This window comes from Artemia franciscana, chromosome 4 (assembly GCF_032884065.1).
Source record: "Artemia franciscana chromosome 4, ASM3288406v1, whole genome shotgun sequence".
NCBI lineage: Eukaryota > Metazoa > Arthropoda > Branchiopoda > Anostraca > Artemiidae > Artemia > Artemia franciscana.
Window position 1 is genome coordinate 6417397 of NC_088866.1, and position 20041 is coordinate 6437437.

Here is a 20041-nt window from a genome sequence, read left to right on the forward strand (position 1 = left end):
TCCACCGTACGTACACGAGTACTACGCTGATCTGGACCATAAAGAAGACCTGAATATTTAAGAGAAATAGACTCTATAATTTCTTTACCTGCAACTACAGCAGATAAATAAGATGTTTCTTTAGCACAGGAATTTTAAAGGAGAAACCTTGTCTTTGATGCTTGTTCAGTCGCTGAACAAATCAGACCAAGATCACAAAGGTCAATATAAAACATGGTCAATAAGGTCCATATATTATGAGGTCGATATTTGGATACCGTTAATCATCCTGGTCACAGTAGTCGTAAGAATGTTAAACATAGCACTACTCAAAATTGAGCCTTGTCTGAGACGTCCAATGAGACGGCCTATTTAAGGCCCATTGAGACAGGCCTATTTAAAAGTTCCTTTTCAAGTTTGAGCCAAACATAAGTACGACTACTCCAACATGAAAGCAACATAGCAAAATGGGGTGTAACACCACACTCAAGCAAACAACACTCAAAGGAAATCCACCTTGGTTTAGAATAGCCTGAGTCAAATCTGTAGCCCAAGAGGTTAGAAAACTAAATCTGCTATTTCAAGACATTGGTACTCACTGAAAAAACTCCTTGGTCTAGAATAGACTCAGTCAGTTTTTAGGCTCAAGAGGCGGAAAAATTATAATTGATAGTTAAAGAGGTTGTTACTCACAGGAAAACCTCCTTGATCTACAATTGGCTCAGCCAAATCCTTGGCCCAAACTTGATTCTTATCTGCCAGTACAGTACGATAACTATATGAACCTCTAGTATATGGATTTGAGTACCAAGTGGACCTGAAATTAAATTTAATAACATCTCAAACAAACAATAAAGTGGATAATGCAATGAGGAAATTTTATAGATCATGATTTGCAGGGGAAAGTTAATTGAATATTTTGGCTATATATCTAAAAAGATATAAGTAAGCTTACGATAAAAACCAGAAAACTAAAAATATAACCAACAATAAAACTCTTAACGTTATTACTTTGAGCAAGCTCAAGTATAACTGATAAACAAGGTCATTTACCCTCCCAAAATTGTATTAGGATTAAGTTTTTCAAGCAAAACTTGCTTTTTTGGCAGCTAGCTTTGCTAGCTGCCAAATTTAGCCACTGATGAACATCCTGACGAGGATAGGCTGGGTATGAAAGGTTGCAGCTGTTCCGGTGCTGTGAGAGTTTTGTGTCTCTGCTTCGTCATAAGTTTCTTTCTTGTCACTATCCTCGGAAGGGAAATCCTAGTGGCTTGGCCTCATAGTGGCATCTGGGTGGAACTTTACCGAGTTTTTCTAACCAAAACCGTGACTAAGAGCGCTGCAGGGCGACCTTGAGGAATGACACCCTTCAAGGACATTGTAGCCTAGTAAACGACTCAGCATTTGCACTGGATTCTGATTAATCGATAACCTTTCTGGGTTTGGTCTAAAAAAAAACCATTCTTGGCTAATTTATCTATTATGGGTTGCATCCCCGTAGTAGCACAATATTTGTAGGTATGAATATATAATGAGTTGGAGGTAATAGGCTTGATATTGTCTTTCGACTATTGTTGATAGAAGAGCATCACTGAGTGTGGAAAACCATGTTGTGACCAAGATTGACCCTGTATTTCTCAAAGCCTTCATTCAACTGGAGATCTTGAGAACTCGCTCTAAGCGAGACAGCTCGCTGCACTTGTCCTGCACTGTTCCTGGATCACTGCTTTTTCTGAAGCCAAAACGGATAACTGATTTAAAGAATAATAAAATTTGGGATAACTTTTGGAATAAACTTAATAAAATAATAATTATTGGAAAAACGTAATAAAATAAACTTTGGGAATAAAAAAGGTTGGGAAAACTTTAATAAAAGAATGCTAGTTGCTCATTTTATGACAAAACGGTGCATGGTATCATTCATAGTAGTAGATGCCTCTGTAAAACCGGCTAATGGAGGAGGCAATGACTCCGCTGAATTTTATTTAATGCTAAAGGAAGAAAAAACAGTGTCACAAGTGGGAATATAGTATTTTTATTAGAGGATTTAATGTCCAGGTTGGTAGAAATATGGATAGATGGTATCCTAGCCTAGATAAATTTGGTGTAGAAAAAGAAAATAGCAGCATAACAATAGTTACAGACTGCTAAAATTTCGTAGGTATAACAATCTAATTATAACCAATGCAGTATTTGGTCAAAAAATGGTCCATAAGTTAACATGGTATTCACATGATGGCAGGACAGCTAACCTTATTGATTACGGTATTGTAAACCGACGACCGGCAGGATCGACACAAGATACTAGGGTATATGGGAGTGCTGTAATTAATGATAAAAGTAAAGATCACCATCTAGTAGTGTCTAGGGTTAACTTAAATCCGAAATTTAGGAACTACTTTCCGGAAATCTATGAAGTTGGTAAATATTAGGATGAAAATTTAAGAATAACTTTCTAGGAATAATTGAAAATTAAACTGGAGAATGTAAAATTTGACAGTGTAGAGGATATATGGTATAATTTTGCGAAAATAGTTTGTGAAATCGCTGTCGATGTCTTAGGGAATAAAGTTAGAAACACAGCTAAAAATATTAGTGAAAGTACTTTGTATCATTAAAGAGGAGAGGAGGCTTATAAAATAATTATTTGAATGATAGCGCATAGGAAAATGAGATGAAAATGAAACATTACTACAAAGGCCCAGGTGCTTAACCATCTACTGAACGCAAAATATTTAGAGTGCTTCCTCACAAAGTTCCTGTAAAAAGTGAATCTGACAAGCCATTGATTACTTCAGTAATTAAAAAGCGCATCAAAGAGTACTGTCAACTTAATTCATAAATGGTAGTGCCGGTGTTCCGACCCAGCTCTCTTAAAAGACCGCAAAATGGCATCAACTGATGCTAAAATAAATAACAGGAAGACTTTGGCTTGCAAGTTACTTTAAATGTTGTTAATACACTTTTTTTTTTACTGGGATCTGTTTGACTTTTCAAACAGGCATTACAAAATTAGAAAATCCAGAGCGTCCGGACAAAGGTGAAATTACTGTCTCTGAGTATGAAGCACACAAATAATTGTAAAAACTTAGAGCATGGAGCCCCATGCTCCAAAACCAATTTATTTTATACGGAATTTTGTTTTATTCATTGTAAACCCGCTAGCACACGTCATTAACACGTTACAAGGCAGGTCCAATCAGTTACAGAGCATATATAAATTCGTGCTGGGATTCTTCATTCATTTATATTTTTGATTAGCGCGGACCATTCCTACTTGAACATTATGCAGCAAAATCCATCTAGCAGCTTCTTTTTTTTACCTAATATGGCACCACATGTTCTCATATAGCCTGTATAGCATCTCGGTACCTCTAGGTATAGCAGCTTGTTCGTATAAATAGTACTTTTTTATTTTTCTCTAGTTTTTATACCTAAATTATATTATTTTTCTTTTTCTTCTTTCTAAAACGGATTCCTATTTTCCATGTATCTAAATTTGCTTCCAGTACCCAAAGAAAAGAAGAAAATGAAGACTATACCCATACGGAAGATGTATATAAGATTTACCCAATAATCTTACCGGATACGCTTACCTATAGTGTCGGAACGGTCGGGGCCATTTTCGTACACCAGGATTTGTCAGAAGATCCCTGACCCAGAACTGCTGTACGTTATAAATACAAAAAAATTCCATAGCTCGAGGTGCACTCATAATGGGAGGCGATTTTAAGACTTGTGTTATGTTTGATATTGTAAATTCATACCTTGTAGTTTTAAGCCTATCACACATTTCGGTACTTCTCGGTACTGCAGCACCTTTGTAAAAATACGTATTTTTTTTCTATAACGGCTGTCATGTTGAAACGAATGTTTAATTGGTAATTATCGATAAAGTTCGTTTCCATTTCAACTTAAAATCTATAACAAAGGCAAATGACTATCAGCCATGTAACACTATCAAGAGAATTCAGAATTTCTATGATGCCACGACCTTTACATTCTCACAAATAGTTGGGAGATAGGCGCAATCGGTGACAGAGCATATTTAGGTTCGTGCTGGGATTCGTCATTCATTTACATTTTTGGTTAGCACTCAGCATTCCTACTTTCACAGGAAAATCAATCCTCCCATTTTTATTTTTACCTATTATGGTACCATATGCTCTCATATAGACTGCAGAGCCACTCAGTACCTCCAAGTATGGCAGCCTATTCATATAAATATTACTTTTTTTATTTTTGTGTAGTTTTTACTACTGAATTATATTATTTTTCGTTTTTTTCCTTTCGAAAACGAATTCCTATTTTCCATGTCTTTAAATTTGCTTCTAGTACCAGAGAAAAAAAAATGCAGACTATACCCATTGGGAAAATGAATAAAAAACTTACCTGATAATCTTTGTGGGTCTGGGTATCGTATATCTAGTTCCAAGATATTTCTTCAAACACTGGTAGCAATCTTCTAAAACTTGTTCTTCAGGTAGTATTTCCATGCTGCGTGCTGCGGCGCCAAAAATCCATCCAACTAGCATATTCGGGTTTTTCCGAACGGTGTAAAATCCTAATATATCTCTTATCCAGTCCTAAAATGAAGCCATATGCAGTTGTAAGTTTCACCTTAAATTCAGAGATACATTAATGAAGAAATACAGTACAAATGTATTGATGAAAAACAGAGTTTTGTTCGTCAGTAGAAAGAAGGTTTCCGAAATCGCAAAATCGTCACACAGACGTTGAGGGGTTACCTATCCTCCGTCAGCTTTTCAGCCCTATTTTCAATGATGCTATTTCATGTTTTGTTAAGTTTTAGGTTTCATTTTAAATATCCTAAAATGAAGCCATAGAGGGTTGTAAATGCTACACAACTTTGAAACTTAAGGCTAGGGAATAAATTTCCCATTATATTACTTTTTCCCCTTTTTTTTACAATAGATTTTTTTTAAGGCATTCTGTGAAGCAAGTAGATTTTTTTGTGAAAACGACAATTCTTCGCGTTCTTTAAGGGAAAATACACCCTCCCAGGACGCTCCCATTTCCCTTAAATATTTATTTACGACCTCCAGCAACACCATTCAGAGTTGACCTGATTTTTGTTTGGCCCTAGATCGTTGGCTGACAAGGACACCCTATGACATTCTGTCATCCTCCATGCGCAGAACATGCCCTTGTCATTTCGGTATAGCCCTATAAAGTGGGACTGGACCACAGTTTAGGCACAGCTTACTGATTGAAATACGGTCAGTGAGACAGGAGGCACTGAAAGCAATCCGTAGACAATTTCTCAGGAAAACTTCTAACTAATCCTCCTCCATCTTACAAATAAACCTCCATCTTTTGGGGCGCCCATGCTTCAGAACTAATCTTGATAACTGTAATCACTGTAACTTCTTTTATTCTAATCTTGAATCACAGTTCTTACTTTTTCACTCTGAAGAAAGACCCTGGGCCTTGGCTATTCTACTTTTAACATCTTCAATGCACCCACCGTCTTTACTAATAATACTACGTCGGTAATTGAAGCTCTACACTTGATAAATCTTCTCGTTACTTAACAATACCTTCATTTATCCCCAGACTTAGCGACTTGGTCTTCTTAACATTAATTTTCTACCACAGAGTGGGATGATCTCTAGTTCCCCATACTCGAAGGAGAGTCTACTTGCCACTGTACTATGGCAACTAGCACAACATGAGATTTAGCCAATTTGAGCTTTTGAAGTTCAACGTAATGAGCTTCTCCTAAGCGATCATGCTAACAACTGTAAATACGCAAAAAATCAGAACTTAGCCTGAATTTTCTGTTGAAGCTAAATTTGTAAAATATACTTGGATTAAGATTAACAAGAATTCTGAAAGCTCTGATATTTTGAAACTGCTGAATTTTTACATTCAAAATATATTTAAAGAAATACTTTCGTTAATTGAGATACACAGAAAACAACTGGGAAATACCTAAGATCAATATATGATCATGAAAGATGCAGAGAATGGTTGTATTAACGATGAAGCCGTGTCCGTAATTGATACTACAACTAGTTCGTTGAAACAGTTTAATTTGCGAAAAATTCATTTGCTATAATGAGAGAAAGGTAGAGATGGCTACCGTTCTGCAGATGAAAGATGACATATTGCCAAAGATGGTCCTTTTCGGCCAACCGTCTAGGGCTAAACGGAAAGCAGGTCGTCCACGTTTGGGGTGAGATGATGTCATTAAGAGAGATTTAAGGGAATTGGGAACTTCCTGGGAGAGTGTAAAGAGGGAGGCTTTGAATAGATTGGGATGGAGGAGGAGCATGCGTAGCTGTGTTAACCTCAGGCGGCTTGGTGCTGCTGTATGTTCCTATAAGTAGCAGTAGAAGCTTTACAAAATGTGATGGAAAATCTTTTCAAATTGAATACTTCTTTCGAAAATTCTCAGTACACCGGGTTTAGACGTTAGTCAAGAATTATTCTGCTATGATGAAAAAGATATGCAATCTAGTATACTGATACATATTCAAGGTAATTTGGTAGTAGCTGAACTAACTGACTGCCTTATTTTTAGGAACAAATCTACATAGGAGTAAAAGGAGCATTCTTGCTTCAATACCGTGTCTCATAAAGTCTAGTTGCAAAAATCAACAATGGTTTGGACAAAGCGGAGAAGATCCAAACGAAGTTCAAAACCGGCTCGATAACTTTTTCAGAAAATTGGCAAACTAACAATTTCTGACTTGGAAAAGATTATCTGGACAGGTAACAGTTTCAGATTATTTTTTATTGAATACTTATTGGTGTCGTGCAAACTTCCCGTCAAAAACAGCGGATAATTTTTTGCAGGGTTTAGGAGTTATGAAACAGTAGGAATAATGTACAGAACTAATTGAGACAGGATTCCAGGACAATCAATATCGAATTCGATGTCACTGTACAAGATCCAACTGAATAAATTTTAATCCAACTATATGAATCATCTTATGTGACAAGACCATTGTGAAGAACAAAAGACATGGAAAACATGTCTGGGGTAATGAAGATACTTAATGAATCTCAATCCTAAAGACATTTCAAAGACATGTAACAACGAACATCATAGCATATCATAGACAAAACCAGCGGTTAGAAGACCAGCGACAGCAAGAATCACATATATACAAGACTGCAGCATCCCAGAATCATGGGCCAAGCGGAGCTCAACCTACTGGAACTGTGGATTAAACATTTTAGTATTGCAGGATAGTTATGTAATAGAGGAAGAATAATAGTTATGTAATAGAGGAAGAATATCAATACAAAATGAAACGAGTTTAATCGATACCAAAATAAATAGAGCTGGTAAAAGCTCCAGCAGGAAATTCAGATTGAATAAAATTATCTTCTTGAAAACCGTTCACACAGTAAAATAGACAAAGTTCGATGCTTCATATGTTCCCTAGAGGAATTCTAAAAGAATTACATTGACCAAATGCTAAATATAATGCTAAATATGCCTGTTACTTCTGATGTCATTGCAGTTAATATCAATAGTTCTACACTTTGTAAGCCACATAAGTAGACAATGAAAAAACAGAAAAGCCATACGAAGGTGCAAAAGAGAAGAAAAAAAATTCCCTTCCAATTAACATTGCTTTAAAATTTCACTTAATGCCCTTACACGTCCCTGAGATACTACGGATAAACGTTTTTAACTTACTGGATACTCAAAGTGTCGTTTGATTTAGTTCAAGAGCCCTTAAACTTTTCCAGAAATTTGTGACTTAATGGTCTTTCTGAGATATAAAATGTGTGTTCTTTTGTTCGTTTGACATCCTTGAAGCTACCAGTGGCTTTTGATCTGATTCAACATCCGCCCTTGCAATCGTTCAGAGTCACTAAAACTTACAGTCTGAATAGGGCAGTGAAGGCTACTTTTCTTCTCCCTCGGCTTTACCCTTCCTCTGATCTTTATGATGATACTGGAATAGCTCCGCTGGATCATATTATAGGTAAAAGTACTCTTTATTTTGCGCATTCTGCTTTTCTAGGTACTCTCCCACCGCCCCTACAGCAGTTTTTCTCACGGACAGGCTCAGGTAGGTACTTTTCTTCTTTACGTAATTCTTCTCGACGATTTATTTTACCAGAACGATCTTCTACAGCAGCCCAGAGGTATCCAGTATATCAATCAATTCTATTATGGAACTCCATCCCTTCGGATGTCCCTCTTTTTTTTTCTGCAAAGGCATTATTTCGTCGGGTCTTTCCAATTCTATAATTTTTCTCTCTTTATTAATCCTTTCCTAATTTGTATGTCTCTTCTCTTCTTTTAAAATCATTTTCAGCTATATGTTAAATCTCCTTCTAAATCTTCTATCTGTTAAATATCCTATCTATTCAATGTCCTTGTCTTGTTCCAGTGTTTTTTTTTTGTTTTTTTTATATATATTATATAATAGTGTTTTATTCTTGTTCGCTGTGGTCCATTATAAGCAAAGCTTCTTGGGCCTAGTAACCATTTTACTTTTGTAATAGTTTTCTTTTCTTTTAGTATCAATAAATTGATTGATTGATTGATTGAATGAATCAGTTTGATGGTATGTTACACCAAGTTACATTAATTTATGAAATTACCCTTGATGTTGCTTTATATGGATTTATTTGTTGCCCAGGGTTACTTTATTGACTAAAGTTTCTCTACAAAAAAAAGTGTATATAGTGTTTGTGTTGTTTTTACTTGGGCTACAAACAAATTGTTTGCTTACAGTCTTCTTCTCTATTTTGGCAGGTAGTGAGCCTAGCACCCAAATCACCAGTAACCTTAGAAGGATTCTTGAACTATGATTCTCAGATATGTGTTGGTTCTGTGCAATGGCCAATTTATATAGCGACCAAGACCACACTGCCTTTCCATCATAAAAACAAGTAAAACAATAATGAATATTGGCTACATTCCTACTGATAAAGCCCAAAATCAATCCATTTCTATTTTCTAGCATTTCAACTAGCGTAAAGTCTAAAAATTCCTCAAAGCAGAGTGAGTTACTTGAAAGGCCCCCCTTAATATTCTATCTAATCTAAATAAAGTTTCAAAAGGACTGTTGGGTTAAGTATACATTTAGAGGAATGACAACATTCGTCTTACTTCAGGCGATCTTTTTCAGTGTATATAGCAGCCAGAAACATCATCTCTTGTCATGTATTTTGTCGAAAAATACATTTTATTTTAATATTTCGGTTACTATGGGCCAGAATTTGCTCTTTACTATAAACTATTTTAGATAACTGTAATTTAGCACCTCTATAACAAAGTGTTATAAGAGTGAGTCTGGTAATTATGAGACGTTAGCTTGGTTTATGTAGCAAGCAAATTATTTAGTATTATGATACTTTTTGTACATCATAAGAAAACGAGTTAAATCCACTCCAATTGTACCAATCATCGCAACACTGGCTCCACTCAATCAACCCCAGGAACCAAAAAGTGGTTATAGTAATATTTTTTATTTAATATTTTTTCTAATAAAGCACTGTACACACGGCTGTTAAAACCAAGAAAAAACAACAGAAAAATTCCCATAGATCCCACCCCTTAGACCCAAATTAAATTACTTTTTAGAGCTGAATAATTACTAAATTGAGGAACACATGAAACTCCTTTAGGGAGATACTATAATACCCTCTGTTAAACTTATTGAATTCCACAGGGTTCCGGAATTAGCACACTTCTACCCTGGCACGTTCTTTCTATTTTTTTCATTGAAAATATCCCTAAAAAGATAATTTAATAAAGATAAAATTTTAAAGATATGTTTTCAAAATCTAAGGGACGCAGGCGAACCACACATCCCCCGATTAACGCCCTGATATTTAAATATTTCTAACGTTACTTTATACAAATATTTTCATTTTGTTTAAAAAAAGAAGTTTTTCGTATATAATGTAGCTAAATAAAAAAATTTAATAATAATGAAAAGATGAATCAAATTTTATAAGAAAAAGTGATTCGCGTTAAACCATTGAAACTGAATCCTTTACCTTTGCATGTTTATCCGGTGAAAACTTTTCTGTATCAGAACGGAGAAAACCAAAGCCACCTAGATCCTTGGGCCACCAACAGTCCTCAAATTCAAGAAAAATTTTGTCTACTGTCCCAAGGTCTAGATACTGAAAAGATAAAAGTCTCATCTAAGAACTAAATATTCAAATCACAAATTAATACACAATTTATTCTATAAAAACACATAGTTTTTTTTTGTTATTTCTAATTGTTAAAGTCAAACTTAAAACGAGCATTAATTGGCATATGCAAGACTAGGGATCCCACCCAGAGAATCTTCTCTTGAGGCTATTTTGAGACAAAAATTGGAGGGCAACTAGGCCCCCTCATAAGCCCCCTTTTTCTCAAAATCGCCCGATCAAAATTTTCAGATAGCCATTTTGTTCAACAGAGTTGAAAGGCTGAATAACTGCGTCGTTAGAGATGTCGTGGCCCCTCACAGCCCATGGACAAAGGTCTTTAAGTTTCAAAACTTGCTCACTGTTTATGTATAGTATTTGTTATTTGGAAGTATGCATACATTTTTAGGGTGAGGGGGAGGACAATTTTTTGCTGGTAGGATTTTCCACATGGGTAATTTTCCATAGGGAGGAAAGTTTCCAGGGAGTGAATTTTTTAGGGTAAGTTTTACACTGGGGGAATTTACTAGAATTCCTATACAGAATTCGTGTTATGGCTTGCTTTCTCTTTGCCGGCTCCATTTTCCGCATGGAGACGTTAAGGGTAATTGTCCAGGGTAAATTTTCACCAGGACTGAATTGATTAGAGAATAAATTCGTGGGGAGGAGGGGTTTTTCCGTGGAGGTGTAGCCAGATTTCCTGGCATCATTCAAAAAAACAAAAACAAAATTCAACTTAAAGTAAGGAGCAACAATAAAACTAAAAACGGACAGAGATTATTATGCATATGAGAAGGGTTGGTCTTCCTCAACACTTCATTCTTTACGCTAAAGTTTTATTTCTGTCTCAATTCTCGAAGAACGACCCCTGGAACAGTATGTTCGCTTAATTAGAACAATAAAAAGCTTTTTTTTAAGTAATAAAAAAGAACTTTAGCGTAAAGAGTAAGGTGTTGAGGAAGAGCAACCCCCCTCATATACGTAATAATTTCTGTTTGTTGTAAGTTTGATGTTTCTCCTTAATTTCAGTTGAAAAAGCTTGTTTTTATTTATTTAATACCTCAATGAATCCATTCTATCTGATTAGAACACTCCTTTCCTAACGTGATGTTAGAAAAAAAGGAAAAAAAACAGCACATACCCTTATATACTAGCAAATACAACTATAACAAATAGACAAACAATGAATAGACGGATATAATAGTAAAACAAAAAACAGGAATTCAATGGTAACGGTGAATCATATTAGTTTGTATTAAAATTTACACTGCTGAGCCCAATCAACAGGAGACTTACATAAAGGAAAAATAAAAGCTAAAATCTCTAAGGTAAGAAATGAGAGTGACATAAATCCATCTTGCATAGTAAACACGATTTTTAATTTATCTTATATATATACTCAATTAATATAATTAATAACACGACAGTAGAAAAGAAAAAAGAGTAGAACAGTTTATTCGCTATAAATTATTTTCCAAAAAAAAACAAACAACTAATGATGTACCATTAGCAACACTGAAAAAGGCTTTAAATATTTTCAGACAAAAATATAAAGACTCTACCTTTTTCAAGTTGAATTAAAGATAATTTAACACTTACCTCAATTGCATTTTGTTTCTTGATTGGCAGCGCAGGGGAAAATATATTCTTTCCGTTGGCTTTTAGCACACCCAATGACCCAGTAAAAACAACAGAATTAAAACTCTGTGAAGTTCCGTCGTCTAGACTCAGTTTCACTGGCATAGAGTCTCCTGGCGAGTATTCTATTTTATGAACTGGTTTATTGAAGTGCAAACCTGGTAGACTTGAAATACTAGACGGACGTTTGTCGGCGGGGATTTCTTCCTTTAAACATAGATTTAAATTTAAAACTAAACAAAAAAGAAATAAATCAACGGAAATACACAAACAGTTTTGATGATACAAACAAGAGTTCTAAATAGGGTTAGGTTCTTTTATTAGCCTTTGAAACAAATATATATAAAACCTGTAGATATTCCGATGACATAGTCAGTCATCAACATCAGTAGAGAAACTAAAGTATTAAAACTAAAACAAACTATATTTATACTGAACAAAATAGTAACTTTCAAGTCACAGCAAATCTCCGGTCCATTGACTTTGAGGGTTCATTAACTGTTTTGACTTATTTAATATTGCGTTGAATTTTTAATAAAGGCGGTACGATTTTCTTTTCTTTCAATTCAAAATGAAATATTGCAAAATTTATCTTCTATTCTTCTAACAGTTTTCCACCGCAAAGATTTCAGTTGTAGACAATGATCCACGTGTTCTTTGCGTTCGGCCGGGAGTGCAAAGCGGTTTTTTTTATTCCTAAACTAGCAGCGCTAAGTACCTTTAAATATTTGATTTGTCACTAGTTTTTACACCTACCAATCACGATTTCTTAGATGCCCATTGAATCTTCTCTGAAGGAGCCAATAGAAAAACTTTTAGAGATAACTTTACCAGGAAGGGTCATTCCAAATCAACATGTAAAACCGATCTCTTGCACTGTTCTTCAAGTATTCTGTTCTCCTCGTGTCTACCTTAATACAACTGGACCAAGCTGTATGCCTCCCTGTCTGTCTTGTCGATTGGACGATATGTGAGCTAATAATAGGATGCTGTAGAGAAGATGGTGAATTTATGTAGTTGGGAGCACTTGCCATTTCCATTTGGAGCTTATTAACTCTGGCTGAGTTTACAGAGTCATTCCGCAGACCTCTGGTCCAAACAAAATAATCAGCGACACCAGGGCTCAGCGACCTCAAAAACTTTTCCAATGTCTTACCAAAATTGTTACCTAATAATTGCGCTTCACCGAGCTAAAAAAATACAAGCTAATAATGTTTAAAAATTTTCCAGAAAACTGAAACATTGAACTAGATTTGAGGCGCAGTGTTTCAAAACTGATAATGCAGCAGCGGAAGTATTAGTTTTTACGCTTTTTTACTCTAATCTGACTCACGAATTTTTACTCTTTTATCTTACTCTTACTCTTTTAGTCCGCTTCAAAAATTATTAGTTACAAATGCTTGTTAGCAATTACGTTTGTCTCCAAGAGATGACAAAAAAAAAATTGCTGAAGAAAAAAGATACACTCATAGTCTGCTTAGGGTAGGTGATCTGATTGCATACAGATCCCCAGAATTGCCTCAACTGTTATGATTTCATTCTTGTGAGTTGCATATGATTTTAAAGTTTTGCTTTTCCATTCGTTCCCCCCCCCCTTCCTACAAAAAATATTTTACCTATGGGCAAAGATGAGCATAAGGAACTAATAAAAGCAGGAATTGGTGCTATTGGTGAAAACGAAAATCATCAACATCATCTGGCTTTTGGCAACCCCTCCCCCCCCCATGTTCTTGAACAATTTCCCATGCTCTTTGAACAAGGTACCTTCCCATTTTTGTTAAAAAGTCAAGAAAATCGAAAAGTCAAGTTTTGAAAAATCAAAGCGCGTCAATTGTACAGTCGAACTCCCAAATTCTTCAACCAGTACTTACTAACACTAGGATATATTTTTAAATAGCTTGCAGCGCAATTCTAATAGTGCAGTGCTAACAGCGGACAGTAAATTCTGTCTAGCGAGAAAACCACCAGGCGACGTCACTATAGGAAATCAAACTGGTATGTTTGACTGAAAAATAAATATTTGAGTCTCCCTAAGACAAAGACTCCTTTGAACACTTCAATAAAAAATAATTATGTACGAAAGATTTTCCTTAGTATATCAATTTTGAACACAATTTCTGGATGTAAAAAACTAATTTTTAAACTCTGATCTAAATCATAATAAACCAATTTCTACCCAATAAAGCCTTTTTTCACTGGGCAATGCAAAATTCAGCTGCTGAAGCAAAATTAAACTCCAGTCCGAACAGTATGGAAAGCATTCACGAATAAAATCTGGTGCTACTGCCGAAGAGAAAATCACTAGTGCCATCTATCATTTCGCTTTGTTTGACCCTAAACTGCAACGTTTCATTTCTTGTGTTTCAAAATACACACAAAAGGTAAAGAAACACAGAGATAGATTCTCAACCCGCAACTTCCTCAACTCAACTCCTGTAGAGTTGTTTCCAGACCAACAGCAATTGATACAATCTCGGAAGAGAGGATGTTTAGGGACAGGGAGTCTTTCAGCTGTTATAAACTTCCATTTGGTAAGGAGAGCAGCGCAGTATCTGCTAATTAATGACAATGATTTGCGTCTAGCCCAATAATACAATGATGTGAAACGGTTGTGTACAATAGAGAGAGATGAGGGGGGGGGGAGAAAAGGAAAAAAACGAAAAAAGGACAAATTCAAGGTCAGGAAAAGGTGGCAAATGACTTAATTTAATATCTGACAGTCTTTTCTCGCTACAGTAACTTTTCCAAAAGCCTCATCTATTCCAAGTTTATGTTAGATCCTCTCATTAAGGTATCAAGATGGAAGTAAAATCAAAGATTTACAGACAAGGAAATATTGAAAACACATAGAAGTGTTGCTTTGTCAAAAATGGTGAAACCCAGAACAATTTAAAATTCCATAAAATAAAAAAATAAAAAAGGGAAAATTGCGCAGAACTTTACGGCTATATTTCCTTTTATTACCAATAATCTTGGAAGGGCCAATCATAATCTTCAGCCTGAAGTTGAAAAATAGCCGTAAACAGGAATAACATAAATTAGCAGTGATTCTAATATTTAATCAATGAAAAGATAAGAAACAAGGGATAAGAACAATTTTATAAGGAAGAGGATTTGAGGAGGAAGGAGAGAAACTAAAGAAGAGGTACTCACATTTATCAACATTTAGGTAAAGGCCGATATGTGCAAAGGCTTCATATTGGCGCCCCTGCCCCTTATCATAAGATAAATTTCCTTTTTCTCTTATATATAGATTTACCCATAAGTTAATTTTTATTTGCACTTTAAACTCTCTCATATCGCCTAGCCTATTTTCATTGACAGTTGAAACAAAGTAATTTCACAAGAAAATAAATTGACTTCGTATTAAAATTCTGTGTGAATTTTAATTCAAGTCCGTGAAACATGGGCTAGCTAAATGCTGGGCCATTGATTCTTAATTTATATATTTTCTTAATTTAATATTTTGGGGTTACATTGCTTTGATTGGCTGCGTCTACACTGGGCCCAGTCACACGCAACCTTACTTTTTGTTTATATACTTTTTTAGTTAGCCCGTGTTCAGAGTTCATGTTCAGAGTTCGTATGTAGAGCTCACGTTCGGAGTTCATCAATATAGTGTTGGATTTGACACTTTTTTGCCAAATCCAAAGAAATATTCATATATAAACTACTAGTGGCACAGACCGTGGAGCCATGGGCTAAATATTGTGGCACTTACTCCCCACAGGTAGTATACTTGCAGCAGCTATACTGCTGATCGTGGCTGTGGCAACTTTACAGTACAAATACCAGTGAGGGCAGAAATTTTGAAATCCGTGGCGCGTTGCAAAGTTCGTGTGACACCATGGGCCGTGATACCTACACAAGTGGCATCAGGACTGGCACTGGCGGCCCTCGGGTACGAATATTTAACTTTTTTAACTTACTAATTTTTAAAGGCTATTTTTAGATCTTTGTATAAATAAAAGATTAGCAACATTGTCTAGGCATGATATGGTAGCTAAACTGTAGAAGTATTGGATACAGGTTTAACTTTATTCGCGAAATTGTTCCTTTAAACAAAATAGTAGACACAATTCCTTCATGTCGAGCTCCTTTGAAAGGATCATAAAAAGAACTTTAAGAAACGAATACGAGAGCCAACATTTCACTAGAAAAATGATGGGCATATTTCACATTTAAATACTATTAGAAAATAAAGAATGTAAAAGCCGAAAATGGTTAACTGAAACAGAGGCCTTAGAAATATCAAGCACACAAAGGTGCAAACCATATTCATTCGAAATGAATCCTGAAAAATAGAAGACAGAATACGGTAGGCGACACAACACTAAATTGAAACTCAATTCGCTGCATTATCTAAAAAAAGCAATACCTCTTTTAGGCCTGCCACAACAGACCAAAATCAAGAGTCAAAACTTAGCCTAGTTTTTTGAATTCTTTAAATCAGAGTCTAATATCCAGAAGACTTGAATGAACAACCTTATCTAAAATAGAGAGATTACTGAAATTATGAACTCAAGTGTAACTCAGAGATTTTTCAGTAATAACACGAGGTGGGTTAGTGCAACCGAACAAAAACTTTTGAAGTTTTGCGCACGACTTTGAGAAGAAATTTGTTAAAGCAATGGCATAATAATCACACGGTAGATAAGGTTTCACAAAGGGATCCGCTAAATAGCTGTCTTCGGTCGTTAAGAACAGGAGCGAAAGATCTGAAATCGTTTAATAATCAAACTAAGTTACGCCTCCAGAAGGATGGCTTCGTGTAACGTGAATAGGATTGCAGTACACAGTATCTCATCATTTTGTCTCAGAAAGTTAATGCTAACGTCAGTTAACAAATTTCTCAGCAAAAAACCATTTCATAGGTTTCACACATGTCACAAATAATTGAAGGCTTAAATTAGGTCCAATTGACGTTAAATGAAAAGCAGGACATGTCTCGTTTAGCCATCATTGAATTTTGTCTTTAGATGCAAGAAACGTTTCAGAAAATGACAGATGAGACTTTAAGAAGCATGAGATCCACTGCAGTTGGCGCACTTACTGGTTAGGGTACAAGGCTCTGTATTACTACAAAAACGTGTGCTACTGAGCAGCAGACCCACTAAGGTACAATTTCAAGAGAGTCAGACTGAGTTAACTTTTTTATCTGCAATCTGCAAGAGAGAAAAAAAAATTGTTTCCAACTCTTAAGTTTCAATCTGCCTGATTAGACGCATTTCAATTAGTAGCGCGTTCGTCCTACCCTATTGTGGCATAGTGGATTGACACTCAGTTGGCAAAACGGGGGTACAATTCGATCCCCGCCACAGCAAGGTTAGGTGACAAGCTTCCTACTTGACCCTGTAAAAAGACCCAGCAACTGAAACGTCCATTCTAAGGCCTATGTGCCAGCAATTACTCTGGAGGATTTTTATCCGTATCCTTTTTTGTTCGTCCCGGTCGCGTCAATTCACGGGGGGGGGGGGGGGAGGGGAAATGTATTTTTTAATGTCTAATGTGGAAAATGCGTCGTTTTTTAAAATTCTTTTCAACAAAAATACAAAAAAAGCGTTACCCTCTGAACAAAAAATATTCTATATAAGCTCTAGCCCTATCCATATGACGGATGCCATAATTCAAAAGGTGTTATGTGACTTTTGTAGTAAAAGGGGTATTAACGACCAAGGCTGTATCTAAGGGGGTTAGGGGTTTTGACCCCTGTCCCCTCCCGAAACGTCTGTCCGAATCGTAAAAACGTAACAAAAATGAATATGAACAAATTTTTTATTCATTTTTGAAGGTTTTTTTTTGTGAACGTGTGGTTAGGGGACCGATAATTGAGACAGCAGCAAAGTAAACTTTGAAAGACACTTACACAAAGGATTTTGTAGCCTATTTTATGTCCGTCTTTCAATGTTTGACCTTTTGCAAGAGAGTCAGCAAACAGTAACTTTGTTGAACTTGATGTAACGATACGATTTGCAGAAAGGATACAAGGAGGATTAGCAATATCTGGCAGATCAGCGTCTTTTAATATTCCTGAATGATTCCAAACAGCCTCCTTGTCAAAAATTTCGCTGAGGAACCATAGAAAACAGTTTTAATAGATTCACAAAGATCCTTTGCGGCAGTTTTTTTTAATATTCACAAGCCATTCATCCTTCAACGGTTTTACCGACTTAACACACTCATGCCCATTGATTTTAACAATCACTGGTTTGTTTTTGACGGATCGTTTAACCCACTTGGAATCTTGGATACAGAGACAGTGTCGTGAGTGTTTTGTACAGACTTTTCAGAGGCATCAGTGGAGGAACGTTTGCTTCATAAAGTCAAAACGATTGGACAATATCAATATCCGGTTTTCAACTTTTCCGGATTTTCGACAAAAAACTACAGCAAATTCACATTCTCTTACAGCTTGGTCTTTAGGCCTAGAAAGGCTTTCCCTGTTGTCCAGATTGTCAGATAACCTGCATATTCAATTCTTTCAGTACTGGAAAGAAGTTCCTCAGATGCTAAACTATAGCTTTTCTGCCGAATCATACACCACTACTAGCGCAACTAGCTGTTAATCCGTTAGCCCGTAGTTGTCCTACCTCCCCAAGTCCTGTCACCAAAGATCCAGCTTTTACAGGTTCCCTGTCCTCTTAGCTCATGTCAGAACCTAGCTCCCTTAACCCTCTCCGAAAGTTAAATTGTATATAACTAATACCATAGAATATATCTCTCAACATGATGCTCTAATACTGGGCAATTATTGAGAAGTTATTATAATTGAGTTTGTAGACCAGACTGCTTAGACCGGCGTTACCTTACACCAACATAATATGACCAAAGTACGGGCAAGGATAGCCTTGGTATAAAATATGAGGATTTTTCAGTGATACTGTAGGTTTATTGTGGTATGCTCAGGGTATGGTTCACCATATGCTGTGGGTATGTTGTGTGGTATATGGTATGCTCAATCATAAGCTCCGATCTTCAACATCCTTATCCACAGAAGGAAAGTTCTATTTATACGGCATCATAGTAGATGACTTGAAACTTTCTAGAAGGATAGCCTTGACCAAGAGGGGTGATATATCCCAAAGAAACTTCAGCCTTGATAAGACCTAGACTTACACTGAAATTTGAGCATTAGATAGTTTGCCTATGCTGTGTCTGTTTTGCGGACTTCGTTGAATTTCGTCGACACCCGTAAGCTATTTGACTTTAAATCGAATCCCAATCGTAAAATAATATTTGCTGTAACGAAGACAAAGTGAGTCGAAAGTAGTAGATCTGACAGTACCAATAGAAGGTGACGACTCTTGGAATGCAGCGCAAATTGCTGAAAGCCCTGTTGTAACGAAGATGGGCTCATGTTTCCACAAAGCCTGTCTATTTCCATATCCATTAACACAGGATTATCTCCATCTCCTTAGGTTCTAATCATTTTTCAAACATAAATAATCACGACATACACGATTAGGAATTTTTTTGAAATCAAAATATAGGATATGAAATCGCGATTCCAATTGTCAGTTGGACAGCATTCTAATGACTAAGCTTGTCAATCGGACAGCCTATTTTGCCATACAGATTATGAATTTAGAACCCAATATGTCTGTGGAAAAGGTCTGAAGTGTATTGTGTCATCAAAAAAAGAAGCACGAATATCACTTAAAACAGTGCTATTTTTGTATCTTTGATCCAAACTGTCTTTAATCCATGTTAATAAAAAGAAAAGAAGACCTGCCACTGTTAAGAAAAGACAAATATATGATCTATCTAGCTGAAAGAACACAAAAAGTGATGTTAAGTATCACAGTATATAGCAAAATGAAGTAATATCATTCAGGGACCCACAGGAAATTTTAAAAATTTGTTTCTTATTTTTTATTCTGCTTATTTTCTTATTGTGCTCTATAGAGTTGTTCTGTTTATCACGAGAATAAAATCAAACCTTATTTACGCTTTCCTGAAAAATGATAAAATGTCAGAATTAACTTTCAGAAAATAGTCTAAAATAGGATGTTCAAACATAGACATGGAGAAATAGAGAGATAAAGCACTATCCCTATATTTTGGGACTCTCTAGCTTCTTTTAAAACAATTATCACCGTTACATTTTGTTATTGTTACTTTTTGGATTCAGAATCATTACATATTTTTTAAGTCCAGTAGTTAAAAAATTGTTTGCACAACAATTTGAGGTTCACCCCGTTTTTCACATCTATCCTAGGTTACATACGGATCTCAATAAACCTCAGGTAAACAAGAATGAATGAGAATAATTTCTTAGACCACACCA

At 35.8% G+C, this 20041-nt stretch overlaps 1 protein-coding gene across 1 annotated transcript in view; it reads right to left on the bottom strand.

The window, feature by feature from the left end:
• The window catches only part of LOC136025916 (peroxisomal N(1)-acetyl-spermine/spermidine oxidase-like), a 52370-nt gene that overhangs the window by 13563 nt on the left and 18766 nt on the right, over positions 1–20041 (bottom strand). Inside the window, exons 4-7 of the mRNA XM_065701984.1 lie at positions 11716–11961; positions 9976–10104; positions 4372–4565; positions 673–796 (exon numbers count right to left, since the gene is read on the bottom strand). Coding sequence (XP_065558056.1) covers positions 673–796; positions 4372–4565; positions 9976–10104; positions 11716–11961 — 693 coding nt within the window. The remainder of the gene's footprint in view (positions 1–672; positions 797–4371; positions 4566–9975; positions 10105–11715; positions 11962–20041) is intronic.